The 18,408-nt window shown below is 38.9% G+C and overlaps 1 protein-coding gene across 4 annotated transcripts in view; it reads left to right on the forward strand.

Annotated features, from left to right (window-relative positions):
* The window catches only part of FYTTD1 (forty-two-three domain containing 1), a 42,394-nt gene extending 26,002 nt beyond the window's left edge, over positions 1-16,392 (forward strand). Inside the window, exons 4-9 of one of the 4 annotated variants that reach the window (XM_059687552.1) lie at positions 4,653-4,765; positions 7,901-7,997; positions 8,708-8,769; positions 10,897-10,992; positions 12,046-12,172; positions 13,970-16,392. In XM_059687552.1, coding sequence (XP_059543535.1) covers positions 4,653-4,765; positions 7,901-7,997; positions 8,708-8,769; positions 10,897-10,992; positions 12,046-12,172; positions 13,970-13,975 — 501 coding nt within the window. In that variant the 3' untranslated portion in view covers positions 13,976-16,392. Of the gene's footprint in view, positions 1-4,652; positions 4,766-7,900; positions 7,998-8,707; positions 8,770-10,896; positions 10,993-12,045; positions 12,173-13,965 lie in introns of all 4 variants that reach the window. The other 3 variants (XM_059687550.1, XM_059687551.1, XM_059687553.1) reach the window with 3 other exon arrangements.
* Positions 16,393-18,408: the final 2,016 nt, after the last annotated feature.

The raw sequence follows: 18,408 nt of genomic DNA on the forward strand, positions 1-18,408 counted from the left end.
TCCTCTAAAACCCTTGCATTTTAAAAATATACATTTGATTGATTTCAGAGAAGGAAATAGAGATAGAAACATCAATGATGATACAGAATCATTGATTGGCTGCCTCCTGCATGTTCTAAACTGGGGATCAAAACCTCCCCAGACCCCCTCCCCCTATCCCTCCCCTGGCCAGGAGGCCCCTGGTGGCAGCATGGCACTGAGGGAAGGAGGAGGGGGGGAAGGTAGGGAACCATGGGGTGGTGGGGCGCCGAGGGCAGCATTGGCGTCTGGCATCTGTTTCTTCCCTGCCCAGCCTGGTGACAATCACCTCCTCTCCCGGCCCCACCAGGGCCTTTGGGCCTTGATCAGCCTGGCCCTGATCAGCCCTGATCTCCCACCAGACCTAGGGACCCCACCAGTGCATGAATTTTGTTCCTTTTTATCTATAAACTAGAGACCCAGTATGCCGGGGTCCAGCCCCAGCAGGTCCAGGGGTCCCCAAAGGTGTGGACGGAGTCGGTGAAGAAGGAATGACACGGAGACAGCGTTCAGTTGATCAGAAGCCTAGCCAGGATCTCCAGCCAAGTTCTGGTCTCGATCTCCAGAGAGGTTCTGCTTAGGATCTCCAGCCAGGTTCTGTAGCCATGTTCCCTCGCTAGGTTCTCCAGCCAGGTTCTGTCTGAGATCTCCAGCCAGGTTCGGTCACCAGGTTCTAGTCAGGCTCTCCTGCCAATCTCCTCAGTCAGGTTCAGTCCAGGATCCCCTGCCATGCTCTCTCGCCAGGCTCCGCCTCCAGGCTCCGAGGCCAGTCCCTGTCCAGGATCCTCCGGCATGCTCTCTCCAGCGGAGTTCTTCTGTCTCTAGAGAACATTCTGTGTAGGTTCTGTGCCTAGGCTCTGTCTCTCTTGGTCCTGTCTTCCAAGCCCTATCTCCTAAGTTCTGTGTTCTAAGTTCTGTCTCTTGCTGTCTTGTTACATCTGTATTTATACCAGTTGATTCAATCCTATCAATCTCTATTACAAAGGTTAGGGCGTTTCTTATCTCCATTCCAGGGAGTAAAGATTATGTAGCTTAAGCATGATTGTTCATAGTTAAAGTGATTAATTACCCACCTGGCACTTAGTTGAGGGGTTTTATCCCCTCCCTGACTTCAGGGAAAAATCCCTACCTGGGGAAACAACCTTTCTCGGAGAGGTGACCTTGGTTAAAACACACAGCGCTAAGGGGAGCAAACATATTAAGAACAGTATGCCATATATGCCAGGTCCCTTGAAACAGCAAGGATGGACCGGCTCCCGGCACCAGTACACGAAAATTCATACTTTGTTGGGGGGGGGTCCCTCAGCCTGGCCTGCCCCCTCTCACAGTCCAGGAGCCCTCAGGGGATGTCTTACTGACAACTTAGGCCCGCTCCACGGTCTGGCCTCCCTCTACAGGAGGTGACCCGGCCGATCAGGGGAAGGCGCCGCCCCCATCACCCTACTGCTGCTGCCGCCACTGCTGGCCGCCACAGCAGCCAGCCCTCCTTGGCCTTCGCAGACACTGCGGCTTTGTCTAGAAGGACGTCTGGAAGATGCCCGGCCTATCTGGTCTAATTAGCATATTACCCTTTTATTAATATAGATTGTTAATATAGATTTAAAAAGCCTAAGCGACTGGCCAGTAGCTATGACACACACTGACCACCAGAGGGCAGGCATTCAACGCAGGAGCTGCCAAGCTATGGTCACTTGGCAGCAGTGGTTCTTGAGTGATGCACCTGGAACCAGAGAATAGGGAGCCCAATTCCAGGGTGCATCACCTAGGAACCGCCCTCTCGCAATCTGGGACCCCTTGGGGGATGTCGGAGAGCTGGTTTCAGCCTGATCCCTGCAGACCAGGCTGAGGGACCCCATCAGTGCACGAATCCATGCACCAGGTCTCTAATTATTGAATAATAGTTTATTATATGGGTATACTATATTTTGTTTATCCATTCACCAGTTGGACATTTTGGTTGTTTTCACTTTTTTTTTTTTTTTTTTGGTTATTTTCACTTTTTGGGTATTGTAAATAACAGAGCTGAGAACATTCACCTGTAAGTTCATATGGACATAGGTTTTCATTTCTCTTGGGGTAGATAACTGTCCCCTTGTTGATATTTTTAATTAGAGTTACAATGATTTACCTACCATGAATTAACTACTTTCTAAAAACTTAGTAATAAATTACTTAATGAGTAATTTATTTTGAATTGGCTAAAGCATTTCTTAAAATAGTTTCACAAATGGTTTTTCTCCTATTATATTTCATAGATCTAAGCCACTAAGGAATTTAATGTTCTGTGCCTCCATTTTTTATCTTTTTGGTTTCTGATTATGAAAATAATACATACATGTAAGAAAATTCAGAACATTTGCTCTAGCTGGCTTACTCAGTGGTTAGAGTATCGGCCCATGGTCCAAAGGGTCCCGGGTTTGATTCCTGGCCAAGGGCATGTGTACCTCAGGTTTGATTGGAGGCAACCAACCTATGTGTCTCTCTCACAACGATGTTTTTATCTCTACCTGTCCTCTCCCTTCCTCCCTCTCTTCCACTCTCTCTAAAAAATCAATGGAAAAATATATCCTCAGGTGAGTATTTAAAGAAATAAAAGAATAAGAAAGAAAATTCAGAACATTTATTCCTTAAATTATCTTAAGTGTGCATATTCTGGTTAAGAACCATAACTGTCTTAGATCTCTTATTTAACTTTTCAATTCTGTCGCCACCAACAGATGTTTTCTTCCCTAAACCTTTATCAAAGATCTTACTGTTTCTTAGAAATTAGAAAACATTAGTGAGATATGAATACTAGGAGAAAGTTTGAGTTAACTGCTAATTAATTACGTCTTCTAATAAAATTTTAAATTCCAACATGTAGTCTTTTGAGTTGTTTGAAAATAGTGAAAATTGTGTTATAGAATGCTAGAAATGTACTGAATAATAATAAGATACCTTTATTAAAATTTTTAATTGATTTTAAAGAGAGAGGTAGGGAGAAGGATAGAGAGAAACATCAATGAGAAAGACACATCTATCAGCTGCCTCCTGCATGCCCCCCACTGAGGATTGAGCATGCAGTTGGGGCATGTGCCTTGAGGGGGAATCAGCTGGCGACCTCTTGGTTCATGGGTTGATGCTCAACCACTGAGCCACACCAGCTGGGCCATTTATTCAAAGTTTGAATGATTTGGGCAAAGATTTGGTTTGAAATTTTGCTGTTTTTTTTAAAAACCCTATCCTCAGCCTGAATAAGATTACTAGTCTGATTAGGATATAATATAGTAATTGTGAAGCAAATTATTTTTCAGCAATTTACAAAATATCTATTTACATGTAAATAACTCATGCCATCCTTTTCTGTTCATTAAATAAGGCACTTAAATAACTTAATTGGCCTAGAATTGCTATATTTTCAAAATCAAAATTTTATACTTCAATAAAAATTTCTGGTCACAATTAGACTTAATTTTATCTCTTCCTTATCATAGTTTAAAAATTAATGTTTTATTTCAATAAAAATGTACTTTCTTTTTACCTATGAATTGAATAACTAAGTGGGAAAGATAACAAACTCATTTACAGTGCTACTAAATATTACTACTAAATAGTAGTAGTGTAAATAGAGCAAATGGCTGTGCTGAGAGGGGAAGGGTTGTGTCTAAGAATGAATTTCCTTTTTGGTTTGGAAATCAACTTAAAATATCTATCAAGAAGTAAAAATTGGCCCAGTCTGGATTCTTCTGTTGGGATATAGAACTTGGTCAGTATCGATTCTATAATTTTTTTCTTTAGATTCAGAACTTCATAAAGCTGGAATTATGTTGTTTTGTAGAACTTTTAACTTGACTCATAATACTAAATCATTTAGTACTTCATGAACTTAAAAAAAAATTGTTGTTGCACATTGTATGTGCTTGTTTTCTGTGACATTGAATATTCTTGATTTCTTTTTTCTCTGTAGCCATTTCTACTTAGGCTTCTTTGCTATTACAGCCTCCTTTTTTTTTTCTTTTTCGCACGTTTGTTTTGGAACTTGCCCCTCTCATCCCTTTACTTGATATCCAAAACCATGTTTATATAAATGATTCCCTAATTTACATCTCTGGCTCTCATTCTTCTCTTGATCTCCAGATCCATGTTTCCCCATCACCTGTACATCTCCCAGCACTTCAAACTGAACAGATCCAAAATAGATAAAAGTTATTTTTCTGTCCAAATTCTTTTTGTTGCAAGTATTTTGAGTATAATGTGGTTGTCTTTTCAGTCACTTAGACTGGAAATATTCAAGTTGTTGCAGCTTCTCTGTTTCTGTAACCTGCACATCAAAGTAGTGGTCAGTCCTTGTCCATTCTGCCTCAGAAATGTTTATTGTAATAGGGTATAGAGCAGGGGTGGGCAAACTTTTTGACTCGAGGGTCACAATGGGTTCTTAAACTGGACCGGAGGGCCGAAACAAAAGCATGGATGGAGTGTTTGTGTGAACTAAGATAAATTCAGAGTAAACATCATTACATAAAAGGGAACGGTCTTTTTTTTTTTATTTTTATTTATTTCAAACGGGCCGGATCTGGCCCGCGGGCCGTAGTTTGCCCACGGCTGGTATAGAGTAAAAAGCAATCTGACTAACATAGTTTCTTGCCTTCTGAAAGAATATAGAGAGATATTATCCAGCATTAAAAAGGAAGGCAAACCTTCTGAGACAAAATGAAGTGCAGAGAAAACCAGTTGCAGTTCTTAAGAGACCTAACCAGCTAAATAGAAAGTAAGTACTCAAATATAAGACAATAATGTTATCCTGCATAAATAAAGATATACTTCTTGCCTAAGTGTTCGAAGGAATGAATTTTCAGTGGTTCTTACAGTTATCTGGTCATTTTCAAGACAGCGATTTGGAGTGTTTATCTGATCATCCAACATGGAAGCAAATAACTTTTCTTATTTCTTAGACGCAGTTATTGATGAATTTAACTAATTGTAAACTTTTTTAAAAAACAGCATTCTGCTTCTCTACTGTTTTTAACATATAGAATAATATTGCAAAAGGTGAATTGTTTTGGTAAACAATTATTCAAAATTGGGAATTCTAAAAGCTGAATATGTTGTTCAGTCTCAAAGGCTCTTAAAAGAATAGTCTATGTTATTTATGGGAAAAGTAAACTAGAAAGAATTCTGTATGGATGCTTCTTACGGTGAAATTATTTTTATATGAAATTGAAAGACATAAGAACTTAAAAATGATGACCTATTATGGCATTCTGGTTTCTGTAATGATAAAGTGTACACAAAGGAAGTTGACAAACTGTGATGTTTCCTTATTTCAGTTTCAAATACTATTTATTCATCTTTTATAGAAGATAATTCAAAATAAAAGAACCCTGAAATGAAGTCTTTGTATAAATGGAATGGCTGGAATTGCACTTTTACTTAAATATTGTTTTCTTTTGAGAATCATTTGGTAGTACCTATTGGAAAAGGGGAACTTATCAGATAATAATTTATCAATTACATGAGTCATTAATGAGCCCATATTAATTGGGCTAGATAGGGAAATTTGCATTTGAGCCTCTATAAAATTGGAGGTAAGATTAGGCAACATTTCAGCATTTATTTGTAAAAATAAATAAGTAGAGCTCTGGCCAGTGTGGCACAGTTGAGTGGGGATCGTCCTGTGCACCAAAAGGTTTGATTTCTGGTCAGTGCACATGCCTGGATGGTAGGCTTGATCCCCAGTAGAGGGTGTACAAGAGGCAGCCGATCGATGTTTCTCTATCCTTCTGCCTTCTTCTCTTTAAAAATCATTTTTTTAAAACATTTTTATTGATTTCAGAGAGGAAGGGAGAGGGAAAGATAGAAACAACAATGATGAGAGAGATCACTGATTGGCTGCCTCCTGATCATCCCCCACTGGGATCGAGCCCACAACCCAGGCATGTGCCCTTGACTGGAATTGAACCCGGGACCCTTCAGTTTGCAGGCCAACGCTGTATCCACTGAACCACACCAACTAAGGCCAAAAATCAATTTTTAACAATCTTTTCAAAAAGATAAATATAATAATTTGTTTTCTCATATTTTAACAACTTTCTATAGAAACTACAAAGAGAGTACATTGTTCTGTGTGGGAAAGAACAAGCAGTGAAAGATAGAAGTTTCTCTGTGATTTATGTTAATACTAGGGGCCCAGTGCACAAAGATTCGTGCACGGGAGGTGGGCCCCTCAGACCGACCTGCACCCTCTCCAATCTGGGAGCCCTCAGGGGAGCCCTCTCCAATCCGGAAGTTTCTGTCTGTCTTTGCAGTCATATGAGCGAATTGTCTGAGACCCCCCCCAACCCAGTTTGGTTTGTTGCTCACAGAATAATAGAGGCTTTTTTTTTTTCTTTGCTTCATTGGTGGAGATTTCCTGGAAGTTTTAGGATATCTTCCCTTTAATTTTTCCTAGACATTTCTGATTTTACTTAGGTCTCTCACCTTTGCTTTCCCTCCATCCCCCACTGCAACAGTAACTTGCTCCAAGCTCACTTTGCTCTAGTGTCTAGGACAGTGGTCGGCAAACTGTGGCTTGCAAGCCACATGCGGCTCTTTGGCTCTTCCACAAAATACCAACTTCTGCGCATGGGCCACAAAGTTTAAATTGCACTGTACATGCGCGCCCACACATGGTATTTTGTGAAAGAGCCGCATGTGGCTCGCGAGCTGCAGTTTGCCGACCACTGGTTTAGGAGATCTGTCTGCCACCAGAACTGTGATTCCCAGCATTCCTGGTGCTCCCCGCGCTCTGGGCTTCTGCTTCAGGTCCTGGGGCTGCCACCAGAACTACTATTCCCAGAATTCCTGGTGCTCCCCATGCTCTTGGTTTTCCCTTCCTGCTCTGTCTCTGTCCCACGGCCTCCCATTCTGCCAAGTCCTCCAAGCCGCCAGGTCTCTCTCTCTGCTCTCCGTCTGGCGGCTTGGGGAGCCAAGTTCCCCAAGCCACTTCACTCTCTGCCGGCTCTCTCGCTCTGCTCTCCGCCCGGCGCCTGTGTAGGCAAATTAACCCATCATCTTTGTGGGGCTAATTTGCATACTTGCTCCTGATTGGCCAGTGAGCACAGCAGAGGGATGGTCAATTTACATGTTTCTCTTTTATTATGTTAATATGAAAAGGTTTTTAAGTGAGAAAGGAAAACTGAAAAAGATGCTGTTTTTCAAGATTTTCTTTTCAGCTCTAGCCAGTTTGGCTCAGTGGATAGAACGTGAGCCTGTGAACTGAAGGGTTCCAGGTTTGATTCTGGTCAAGGGCACATACCCAGTTTACAAGCTCAATCCCCAGTACTGGGCATGCAAGAAGCAGCTGATCAATATTCTCTCTCATCATTGATGTTTCTATCTCTCCCTTTCTCTTCCTCTCTGAAATCAATAAAAAAAACATATATTGAGAAATTTTTATTTTCAGTCAGTTTGACTATGATGTATTTAGGTGTAATTTTCTTTGTATTAACCCTGTAAATAAATCTTTCACCAAACTTTTTAATACATATTTTTATTGATTTCAGAGAGGAAGGGAGAGAGAGATAGAAACATCAATGATGAGAGAGAATCATTGATAGGCTGCCTCCTGCACACCCCTTACTGGGGATCAAGCCCACAACCAGGACATGTGCCCTAACCTGGAATTGAACCTGTGACCTCCTGGTTCATAGGTCAGTGCTCAACCAGTGAGCCATGCCAGCCAGGCCAGAGGGAGATATTTGTAAATCAAATCTCAATAGTTTCTGATAAATTCAGAGTCTTTATATTTAGTGTATTCTCACATTTTTAGCCAATGAATTAAACTGTTTTTGCTTATTGTTTTCTCAAGATATTTGAAAGTTGTTAAATGGCTGAGACTATTCATGCATATGTGTTTTCATTGCAGAAATAACATCCCAACCAATTATACCAGGAGTGGAAATAAATTAAGTCATCAGAAAGACACTCGTCAGGCAACTTTTCTTTTCAGAAGAGGCCTGAAGGTATAAAAACCCTTGGTTGTGTTTTCTTTTTACCCAAAGGATTCTGAACATCCATCTTTAGTAATCCTTAATCATAGGGATGGCCCATGGTTAAAGTAGGGGTTGGGTTTGGATATAGAGAACAAGACATTAAGTTAGTTCCTCCCTGCCCCCAATTCTCTCTTGTTGTCCTCAGTAGCACCATCTATCTGTAATAATAAAAGCGTAATATGCAAATCGCCCAAACAGCAGAACGACCATCCAGACTTTTACGTTATGACATGCACTGGTGCCAACCCAGCCAAGGCGGGTACAATGCAATTGGTCAGGGGGGCTCTGCCACTGCGCCATGATCACCCCGCAGAGGGAGGCCCAGGCTACCGACCAGCGGGCTGCAGCAGGTGGGCAGGGCCTCCCTCTGCAGGGCGATGGGTCACGGGGCTCCCGGACTGTGAGAGGGTGCAGGCTGGGCTGAGGGACACCCCCCGATTGCACGAATTTCGTGCACCGGGCCTCTAGTCTTATAAGAATTTAACATGTTATTTAGGAATAAACCTGTTTTTACTACTTGTTCTAATGCAGAACCCTAACAAAGAGGTGTTGCCAGAATAGTCATATGCCCCTCCTACATTCATACACATATCTTAATGGGTTATAAAGTTTGGAGGATAGCTCTTTGCGTTCAGATACTCTGCTTTCTGTGGGATCTACTGCTTTTTTTCCCCCTTCAGGTTCAGGCCCAGTTGAACACAGAACAACTGCTAGATGATGTAGTAGCAAAGAAAACTCGTCAGTAAGTTTCAATTTGTTTTTCAAGGTGTCATTTCAGAACTCCCAGAATACTAACTACCCAAATTACTTTGTGCCCTAGTTCAAAAGAAATTAAATGAGACCTAAAGTAAATTAACCATTGAGCCCAAAATAAAGTATTTTTTGCTCTTTTTCCTCCCAAAATCTTTTGTATTTTCACATGTCAGTGTATAAAAATTTTAGCATCAAATACATTCCTCTATTTTTAATTTTTATTAAGTTCCATTTTAATGAAACATTCCTTTATTTTCTTTTTTTTTTTTTTAAACATATTTTATTGATTTTTTACAGAGAGGAAGGGAGAGAGAGAGTTAGGAACATCAATGAGAGAGAAACATCGATCAGCCGCCTCCTGCACATCTCCCACTGGGGACGTGCCCGCAACCCAGGTACATGCCCTTGACCGGAATCGAACCTGGGACCTTTCAGTCCGCAGGCCGACGCTCTATCCACTGAGCCAAACCGGTTTCGGCTCCTTTATTTTCTATAACTTCTTTTATACAAATGAATCTATTCAAGGAATAAATAGAAGAAAATACAGTAGAGCTTTAAAATTTGTAAACTCTCAAGAACAATAGAATATTTTCTTTTTTCACATACTCTTTTTTCCCCCCCCATAACCCCTATTAAGGTTTAAAAAAAATTTTTTTTGGTCAGAATTGCACTTCCCAAGTATGACTTATAACATTCTAGTTCTATCAATATCAAGTTTTGAGATTAAACTATTTAAATTTATAGCTACTTTTTAGAAAACAAAACATGGTCATGGTATGATGCCAACCAATATGGGGTATGATTTTGAATATAGGAAAGGAAACTATTTCAACTTGATGCTTGCAGTATTCTTTTGTACAGGAGTCACGACATTTGGTAACCATAAGGAAGAAAATTATAGTCATAGCTTATTTGCTTCTACATGAATAATATTTACATAATTATAATATAAATACTGTTCATTTGTTTTGAACTTTGAGAATCAACCTATGGGACAAAGCACAAAATTCTTTTTTTTTTTTTAAATATATTTCATTGATTTTTTACACAGAGGAAGGAAGAGGGATAGAGAGCTAGAAACATCGATGAGAGATAAACATTGATCAGCTGCCTCCTGCACACCCCCTACTGGGGATGTGCCCACAACCAAGGTACATGCCCTTGGCCGGAATCGAACCTGGGACGCTTCAGTCCGCAGGCCGACACTCTCTATCCACTGAGCCAAACCGGTTAGGGCACAAAATTCTTAAATTAGGTATCAAAATATAATGTAAATGTCAGATTCTGATTAACATAAATATAGAAGTAGAGCTGACATAAAGTGGGAGGTACAAAGTGAGAGAAGAGGTGGAAGGAAGGAATAGAGGTACCACTATTCTTTTATACTAAGCGGGGAGGGGAGGTTATCAAGCGATACTACTGAAAGAAAGATGTTTACGTATATTTAAAGTTATGATGGAAGTAAAGTAGTGATATCTCCATCAAAATATTTAGAGTTAGGTAGGGAAACTAAAGAATAATGATGAGGGAACATATATAATACTTCAACAATAAAGATTTTAAAAAAATAAATAAAATGTGCTTATGCAAACTTTATTGAGTAAAAAAATATATATTACACAAGCATCTTGTTTAGTGAACTGGAGAGAACCAGCAAGCAATAAAAACAGGAAAGGTTAAAAGTACTGCCTCTAGGGAACAAGAAGGGGGGAAATAGTGGGGTGAAAGGCGGTTACTTTTCATTAAAAACCTTTTTGTAGTTGATTTTTTAAAAATATATATATTTTATTGATTTTTTACAGAGAGGAAGGAAGAGGGATAGAGAGTTAGAAACATCGATGAGAGAGAAACATCGATCAGCTGCCTCCTGCACACTCCCTACTGGGTATGTGCCCGCAACCAAGGTACATGCCGTTGACCAGAATCGAACCTGGGACCTTTGAGTCCACAGGCTGATGCTCTATCCACTGAGCCAAACCGGTTAGGCTGTAGGTAATTTTTTAATGTGCATATATTTGTTACACTGAAAAATATTTAATAGGGCATCCAGTTCCTACACCCAAGATGCTGTATTTTTAAAAAGCTAAGAAAAAGTAATGGCTATATTCTAATGAAGTTTTTGGTATTTTGAAACCAGATGGCGGACTTCCACCACAAATGGAGGAATTTTAACTGTATCCATTGATAACCCTGGAGCAGTGCAGTGCCCAGTGTAAGTCTTTTCTTTATTTTGCAGAAATTATAATCTCTCAGTATATAAAATAATAGAAAAGTATTGGATTCCTGCTCGGAGTGTGATGTCCAAGTTAGTATAAACTGAGACAAGGATAAAAGTAATACTTGATAAACAAAATAAAAATAACATAGTATAAAGTTAAAAGTAAAAGCGCCTTTGATTCCTGGTTCTACAGCCCCAAGGTAACAACTCTTAACAATATTTTTATTTTAAAAGTTCAGTGCATGGTCCTGACTGGTGTGGCTCAGTTGATTGAGCATGTCGTGCTATGCATCAAGAGGTCGCTGGTTAGATTCCCAGTCAGGGCACATGCCCAGGTTTTGTGCTCAATTCCCAGTAAGGGGGGTTGTGTAGGAGGCAGCCCATTGATGTTACTCTCTCTCTCTCTCTTTCTCTGTTTCCCTCTCTCTAAAGTCAATAAAAACATTTTAATAAATAAAAGTTTATAAAAAATGTTAGATACATCTATTTTAATGTATAATAGTAAATGAGATAATAATATACCTACTTTCTTCCTTCTCCCCCTTCATCCCAGTATATTTTAAAGTACCTTTTTTCAAAAAGTACTTTCTTTTTAAAAATCATAGTGTGTTCTTTTATCTAGTTAACCTTAATTCCATTCCATTATATTTATTGCATTATAAACTTTCTAAGTTTATGGAGTTTTTGCTCTATGTAGCCATTTTAATGACTGAAATGGAAGAAAGAATGTAAGATAGGTCTTTAATAAGACTCCAGAGGTTGTTTTATTTTAGTAGATCAAGACTTGGAAATCACCAATCATTCCAAATTGTTGAAAAGTTTATAGTTCCACTTAAAGAGGTAGTCTATGAGTAACTATATATATTTCATTCTCTAGATTAGTCAGTCAAAAACCATACACCTTTTTTTGTAAACACAAATAAAATAGTTGCCCTAATACATCTGAACATGTGTATAAGTCAGGATGTCTTTATGTACTAAATGATTTTATTTTTCTTCTTTTGATTGTTAACCTGACCTAATTTCATTTTAATCTTTTTCTAATAGAACTCAGAAACCACGATTAACTCGTACTGCTGTACCTTCATTCTTGGCAAAACGGGAGCAATCTGATGTAAAGAAAGTCCCTAAAGGTGTTCCCCTGCAATTTGATATAAATAGTGTGGGAAAACAGGTAAATTTTTCCCCCTGTTATTTCTTTGGGCCATTCATTGATAATATTTTAGTTAACAAAACAAATGTTGTATAATGAGTTACATAGAGGTTCCTAAGTCTCCTCAACCTTAGGAATCCACTGATTTATCTACTTCTGTGTCTATAGGCTTGCCTGTTTTAGACATTTCATATGAATGAGATCATATAATACATGCTGTTTTGTGACCGGCTTATTTTACCTAGCATAGTATTTTCAAGGTTCACTCATAGTGTATCAATATTACATTTCTTTAATCTATAATAATAAAAGCGTAATATCCTAATTAGACCGGACAGCCGAACGTCCTTCTGGACGTGCCGGGGCTGCAAGGGGAGCCTCTTGCACGAATTTCATGCATTTGGCTCCTAGTTGCTGAATAATGTTCCATCTTATGGCTATGGCATACTTTATTTATTCATCTATCAGTTAATGGACATTTGTGTTGTTTCCATATGTTCACTGTTGTGAATAATGCTTCTTTGAACATTTACAAGTTTTGGTATGAGTTTACGTTTTCATTTCTCCTTGGTTAATACCTAAGAATGGAATTGCTAGGTCACCTTATAACTCAATGTTTAATTTTTTGAGTAACTGCCCGACTATTTTCCAGAAGTGGCTACACTATTTTACATTGCTACCAGCATGTATGAGGGTTCTAAATTTCTCCACATCCTCACCAACACTTATTATCTTCATTTGCATATATACATATGTAGCCATCCAAGTGCAATATGTATTGTGGTATATCTCACTATGGTTTTGATAATTTTTGTAGTAACCTAGAATCTTGTGAACTTGCTTAAAATTTGCTTATTACTTTTTGTAATTTTGTAGATTCCTTAGGATTTTCTATGTAAAAACTTATGTCGTTCTCCAAATTCCTTTCCAGTCCTTAAACCTTTTCTTTTTCTTGTTTGTTATAATGGCTAGCCTTCAGTACAATGCTGAATAGAAGTGGAGAGAGCATGTATGCCTGCCTTGTCCCCAGGCTTGAGGAGAAAGCAAATGTTTCACCATTGAGTATGATGTTAGCAGTAGGTTTTTAGTTGATTCTGTGTACCAGATTTAGGGAATTCTTTTCTATTCGTAATTTGCTGAGTGGGTGTTGGATTTTGTCAAATGCTTTTTTGTATCCATTGACATAAAAAATCTGTGGAATTGAAGGTATGAAGTATAGACAGAAATTTGACCAAATTTATTGTGCTTATTTTTACTTTATTTTTTCATTGTTGTTACTTTCCTTTCAGAAGTGGTGAATATAATTTGGGTTTGCTGTTTGTTGTTAATCAGAAACCAGATTTTAATTTGATTTGAGTTTATTTCAAAAATTCAAGAACTCAAATTCAAGAAAATTTATTTCAAAATATTCACAAGACTAAACAACTACTTTTACCAGAGGCATCACTAGAATTGATGGCAATGTTTGCAGAGCCTAAACATAATTCAGATAGAGAAATCTTTGGGTGTACGAGTTGTAGGCATTCTAGTATAGGTGTCCTATGTATAATATAGGCATTACATTGGTTAGGATATAGAGATTCTGAGTTAAACTTTCTGGTTTGAATTCTGGAACGTCCAAGTAGGCAAATTAACTTCTCTAACATCACTAAATTCACCTGTTTTGAATGGTTTTTGTTAGAATTAGAGTTCATACGCACAAACATTCAGGAAATGCTAGCCATTGTTACTATGAATTACCATGATGATCACATTATTCCAAAGTAAATATGGCTTACAGTCAAGTTATTAATTTTTGTTTTGTTTTTTTCTAGACAGGGATGACTTTGAATGAGCGATTTGGAATCCTGAAGGAACAAAGAGCCACTCTCACATTCAACAAAGGAGGAAGCCGCTTTGTAACCGTGGGATAGAACCCATGTTAAAGGGACTTTTGAGTGATGACTCTGTTAAAAAAGTTGAATTGCTTGAAGAGTTTATCACAGAAATTCAAGAAACTTTATTTCAAAATATTCACAAGGCTAAATACTCTTTTTATTTTTGAAGTGTTTTTTTTTTTTTTAACATGTATAAATAATGCCCTGAAAGAATAACAGGGAATATACCTACCTGTTGTTACAGATTTCTTGTTTGAGCCAGATGGAACAATTCTCTAGTTGACTTTTTGGTTCCTCATACAGCAGAAAGACAGAAAGACAAAAATTATTTTTATGATAGTGGTATTTAGGATCTCATCTCCTTTGTCCACTTTTTGTACTTTGCCATGGTAAATCTTGGTCTTCAGAAATATGAGTAGGTCCTTTTGTTGCTGTCCCTTATCCTTTAATAGTGTTGATGTAATAAGTGCAGTTGACTTCCTTCATTAGAGATATTTAAAAACTTAGAATTCTACTTTTGGGTTTTAAGATTTATGGGAAGATCTGGAACTTGGTTCATTTTTCAGATAGTGTTAGGCTAATGCTCCAGAGTTATAAATCTTTAAAGTTGAAATTTTAACAAGAAAGGTGACTCTAGCATAAGTCTCAGTTTAAAATGTTGCTCTTTGAAGGCAATAAATGCATGTTTACAAATGCCTAATAGGGCCTTGGAGGAGAAAGTCCAATGTAAAATTCTGACAATTTTGTAAGTAAATGAAGAAAGCATGAGAGGAAGTAGCAGGTTGAAGGCAGGTTACTGAGGTGAAAAACTTTAAAACCCAGGTCATAGGTATACTGTTTGGATTTAGTGTAGTCTTGAGTCTAGTGTTCACAAAGAATTTTTCAAGTGATATTTAGAAAAATTATAATTATTAAAGTGGATTGAGTCCCTTAGATATTTTGATGATTAAATTAAAAGCTATAAAGTCCTATACTCTTCTTATTCGAAAAGTTAAATTTTATAGGCTTTAAACTTGCTAAATTAAACAGTATACAGCCCCCAAAACAAAAATATACTTGTATTTGTCACAAAGAAAAAAATGCAAAATGATAATATAGTTATGTTGTAACCTTGTTTTTATACCTTTCACTCTGACTTGTAAAAAATTGAGGCATTTATGGTGAGAAGAATATTATTTCCCTTCACACTCTGGAGGGAGGGATAGGAGGAGTTAGTCAGTTGTGCCAAGCTAGTGCTAAGAGTCCTCAGATGGTTGTATACTACAAGTTACAGTATAAAGCCAAAATGCAACAAAATATCCAGTTATAAATTTAGTCATTTTAAAGCTTAATCTTTTGGTTTGATATAATATTAAAGCTTCTAAGTAGGTTTTAGATTCCTTCCCTAGAGTGTATTGTTAGTGTTGATTTTCCCTGTTTAAAAACAAAACATTAAGTTATGGCTCCTGCCTGACTTGCATTGTATACTAGACTTCATTATTGTCTCCCATGCTCCTTGGGTTACTTGGTTTATGCTAGCCATGAAAAGCTCTCAGAAAGTTTCATGCTTCTACCAAAGAATTAAATCTGATCCTTAATATCTGGTATTTTGCCAGTAAGTCTACTGATAAGGGATTATTGGAAGCCAGTTACACAATTTGAAAATAAATTTTAGTCTCTCCTTAGGCCAATGCTTCACTCATTGCAAAACATTTTTGCAAGTATAAATGCTTAGGTTTTATTCATTAACAATACATTTTAGACTGGTTTAGAATTACCAGTATATTTTAAAGCCAAGGATAAACAACTGAGCAGTTTGCTGTCTTTAGAACAGTTTGTGAAAATATGGAATAAAGATGTTTTCGTTTTCTTGTTATTTTAAATATTGTACAGAGCTATTATTATTAATGCATTTTTTGGGAAAACTTTAAAAATTGCCCCAAGTATTGACATAGTACATCAAACCACAACACAGTATTGTTGGTATATTAAACTTTTGTTCTTCGTGCATCTGTAATTTCATTTTCTTTTTAAATATAAAATTTTGCTTTTGTTATAACTAAATTAAAATTCTTCAGTGCTAATGTGTTATATATAAACAAAAGACTATGCTTTGTTGGAGGAAATTTTTCTTTCTTAGATTGTGGTTGTTGTCATCCTTTTTCAGTTCTCAAAGTTTTATTTTTTAAATAAGATGCAACTTAAAATTTCCTTTGCATCAAGGTGTATGCAAAACATTGATGCAGTGCATCACAAAATGAAAGTTTATATTTAATGAGGAGATGCTTTACACTGTACTTTTTAGTGTTTTTTGGAAAAGTTACATTTAGATCTATTCTGAAGCTGTTCATTTTTAACAAATAAAATGTTACAGGTCTCACATGATTTATTCTTAGCTGTAAAGATTGAGCTGTGGTTTTTGGATTGTTCTATGTAACAAAAAACTTGGTAATAATTATATTTATAATTTTTAGGATTTAAAAAGCTACATGCCAAACTAAATTGGTAAATCAATCTAGACTCAATGCATTTCTGTAACTGCCTTTTTAACCATTTTATTCATAGGTCCAACAGGAAGTAGCCAGGAGTTGAAATAGAAAATCAAATTTACTTAGAATGCAGACTATTAGGCTGAATGAGCCTATAGAGAGCATCCAGTTCAACCCCTCTATTTACATCTTAGTTAAATGAGACACAGCTTTTCAAGACTTGTGCATGGCAATCACTTTTTGAGCTTAGATCTTTTGATTCTCAGTTCCTAATAAACTGCTCCTGTGAATTGAATACCCATAGAAAATAGTGGAATAGTGTGAGCTTGTCCGATATCTAAAAGATGGTAATATTTTAGCATTTTTAACATTATAAGTAAATCTACTAGTGATGATTTTGAGACTTCATTATTTTGGTATTAAAGTTATGTAGATGGACCTATTAGAAAAAGTCAATGTTTCTAATCTATTTTTTTAATATGCATAAAATTGACCCCAATTTTAATTATAACCACTTTGGAATATGAAGAAAATAGGCTTCATTGCCCAGTGGTTATTTTTGTTAGAATATATACATATATAACTAGAGGCCCGGTGCACAAAAATTTGTGCACTGTGGGGGGGGCGGTCCCTCAGCCCAGCCTGTGCCCTCTCGCAGTCTGGGGCCCCTCGGGGGGATGACCACCTGCTGGCCTGGGCCCACTCCCTGGGGGGATTGGGCCTAAGCTGGCAGACATCCCTCTGGCAGCCCGGGAGCTCTCGGGGGATGTCCACTTGCCAGTGGGGAGCAGACCTAAGCTGCAGTTGGACATCCTTAGCGCTGCTGAGGAGGCGGGAGAGGCTCCCACCACCACCGCTGTGCTGGCAGCCGTCAGACTGGCTTGTGACTGAGCAGAGCTTCCCCTGTGGGAGCACACTGACCACCAGGAGGCAGCTCCTGCATTGAGCATCTGCCCCCTGGTGGTCAGTGTGTGTCATAGTGACCAGTCATTCCCAGTCGTCCTGCTGTTAGGGTCAATTTGCATATTACCCTTTTATTATATAGGATAAAGGCCTGATGCATGGGTGGGGGCCTGCTGGTTTGCCCTGAAGGGTGTCCCGGATCAGGGTGGGGGTCCCGCTGGCATGCCTGGCCAGCCTGGGTGAGGGGCTGATGGGTCTTTGCAGGCTGGTCACACCCCCTTCAGGGTGGGGGTCCCACTGGGGTGCCTGGCCAGCCTTGGTGAGGGGCTGATGGCTGTTTGCAGGCTGGTCAAGCCGCTCCCCCCCAGTGGGGACCCTCACCCCATAGAGGTTTGGCCAGCCTGGGTGAGGGACTGATGGCAGTTTGCAGGCTGGCCACACTCCTTCAGGGTGGGGGGTCCCCACTGGAGTTCCTGGCCAGTCTGGGTGAGGGGCTGATGGCCGTTTTCAGGCTGGCCAAGCCTCCTGGTGATGGAAGCTCCCAACCTCTCCTTTTTTTCTTTTTTTTTATTCTGGGATTCATATACCGTCTATAATTGAAACTCTGTAACCTTGAGAGGAGCTGAGAGCCAGCCAGGGCGGGCGGGAGGGAAGCTTGGCTTCCTCCATCGCCAGGGCCAACGCAAGCCTCCTGCTTGCTCTAGCTTCGTGGCCACGGCCGGCTGAAAGCAGGTATCTGGGGTGTATTTACCTTCTGTAATTGAAACTTTGTTGCTTTGAGTGGAGCTCAGAGCCAGCCGCTGCAGCAGGCAGGAAGCTTGGCTTCCTCCATCATTGGGCCAACCAAGCCTCCTGCTTGCTCCAGCTCCGTGGCTGCCATCTTGGTTGGGTTAATTTGCATATAGTTGCTCTGATTGGTTGGTGGGCGTGGCTTAAGGTGTAGCGAAGGTGTGGTCAATTTGCATGTTTGTCTTTTATTAGTGTAGATTGTATATATTATATGTATTAT

This window comes from Myotis daubentonii, chromosome 3 (assembly GCF_963259705.1).
Source record: "Myotis daubentonii chromosome 3, mMyoDau2.1, whole genome shotgun sequence".
NCBI lineage: Eukaryota > Metazoa > Chordata > Mammalia > Chiroptera > Vespertilionidae > Myotis > Myotis daubentonii.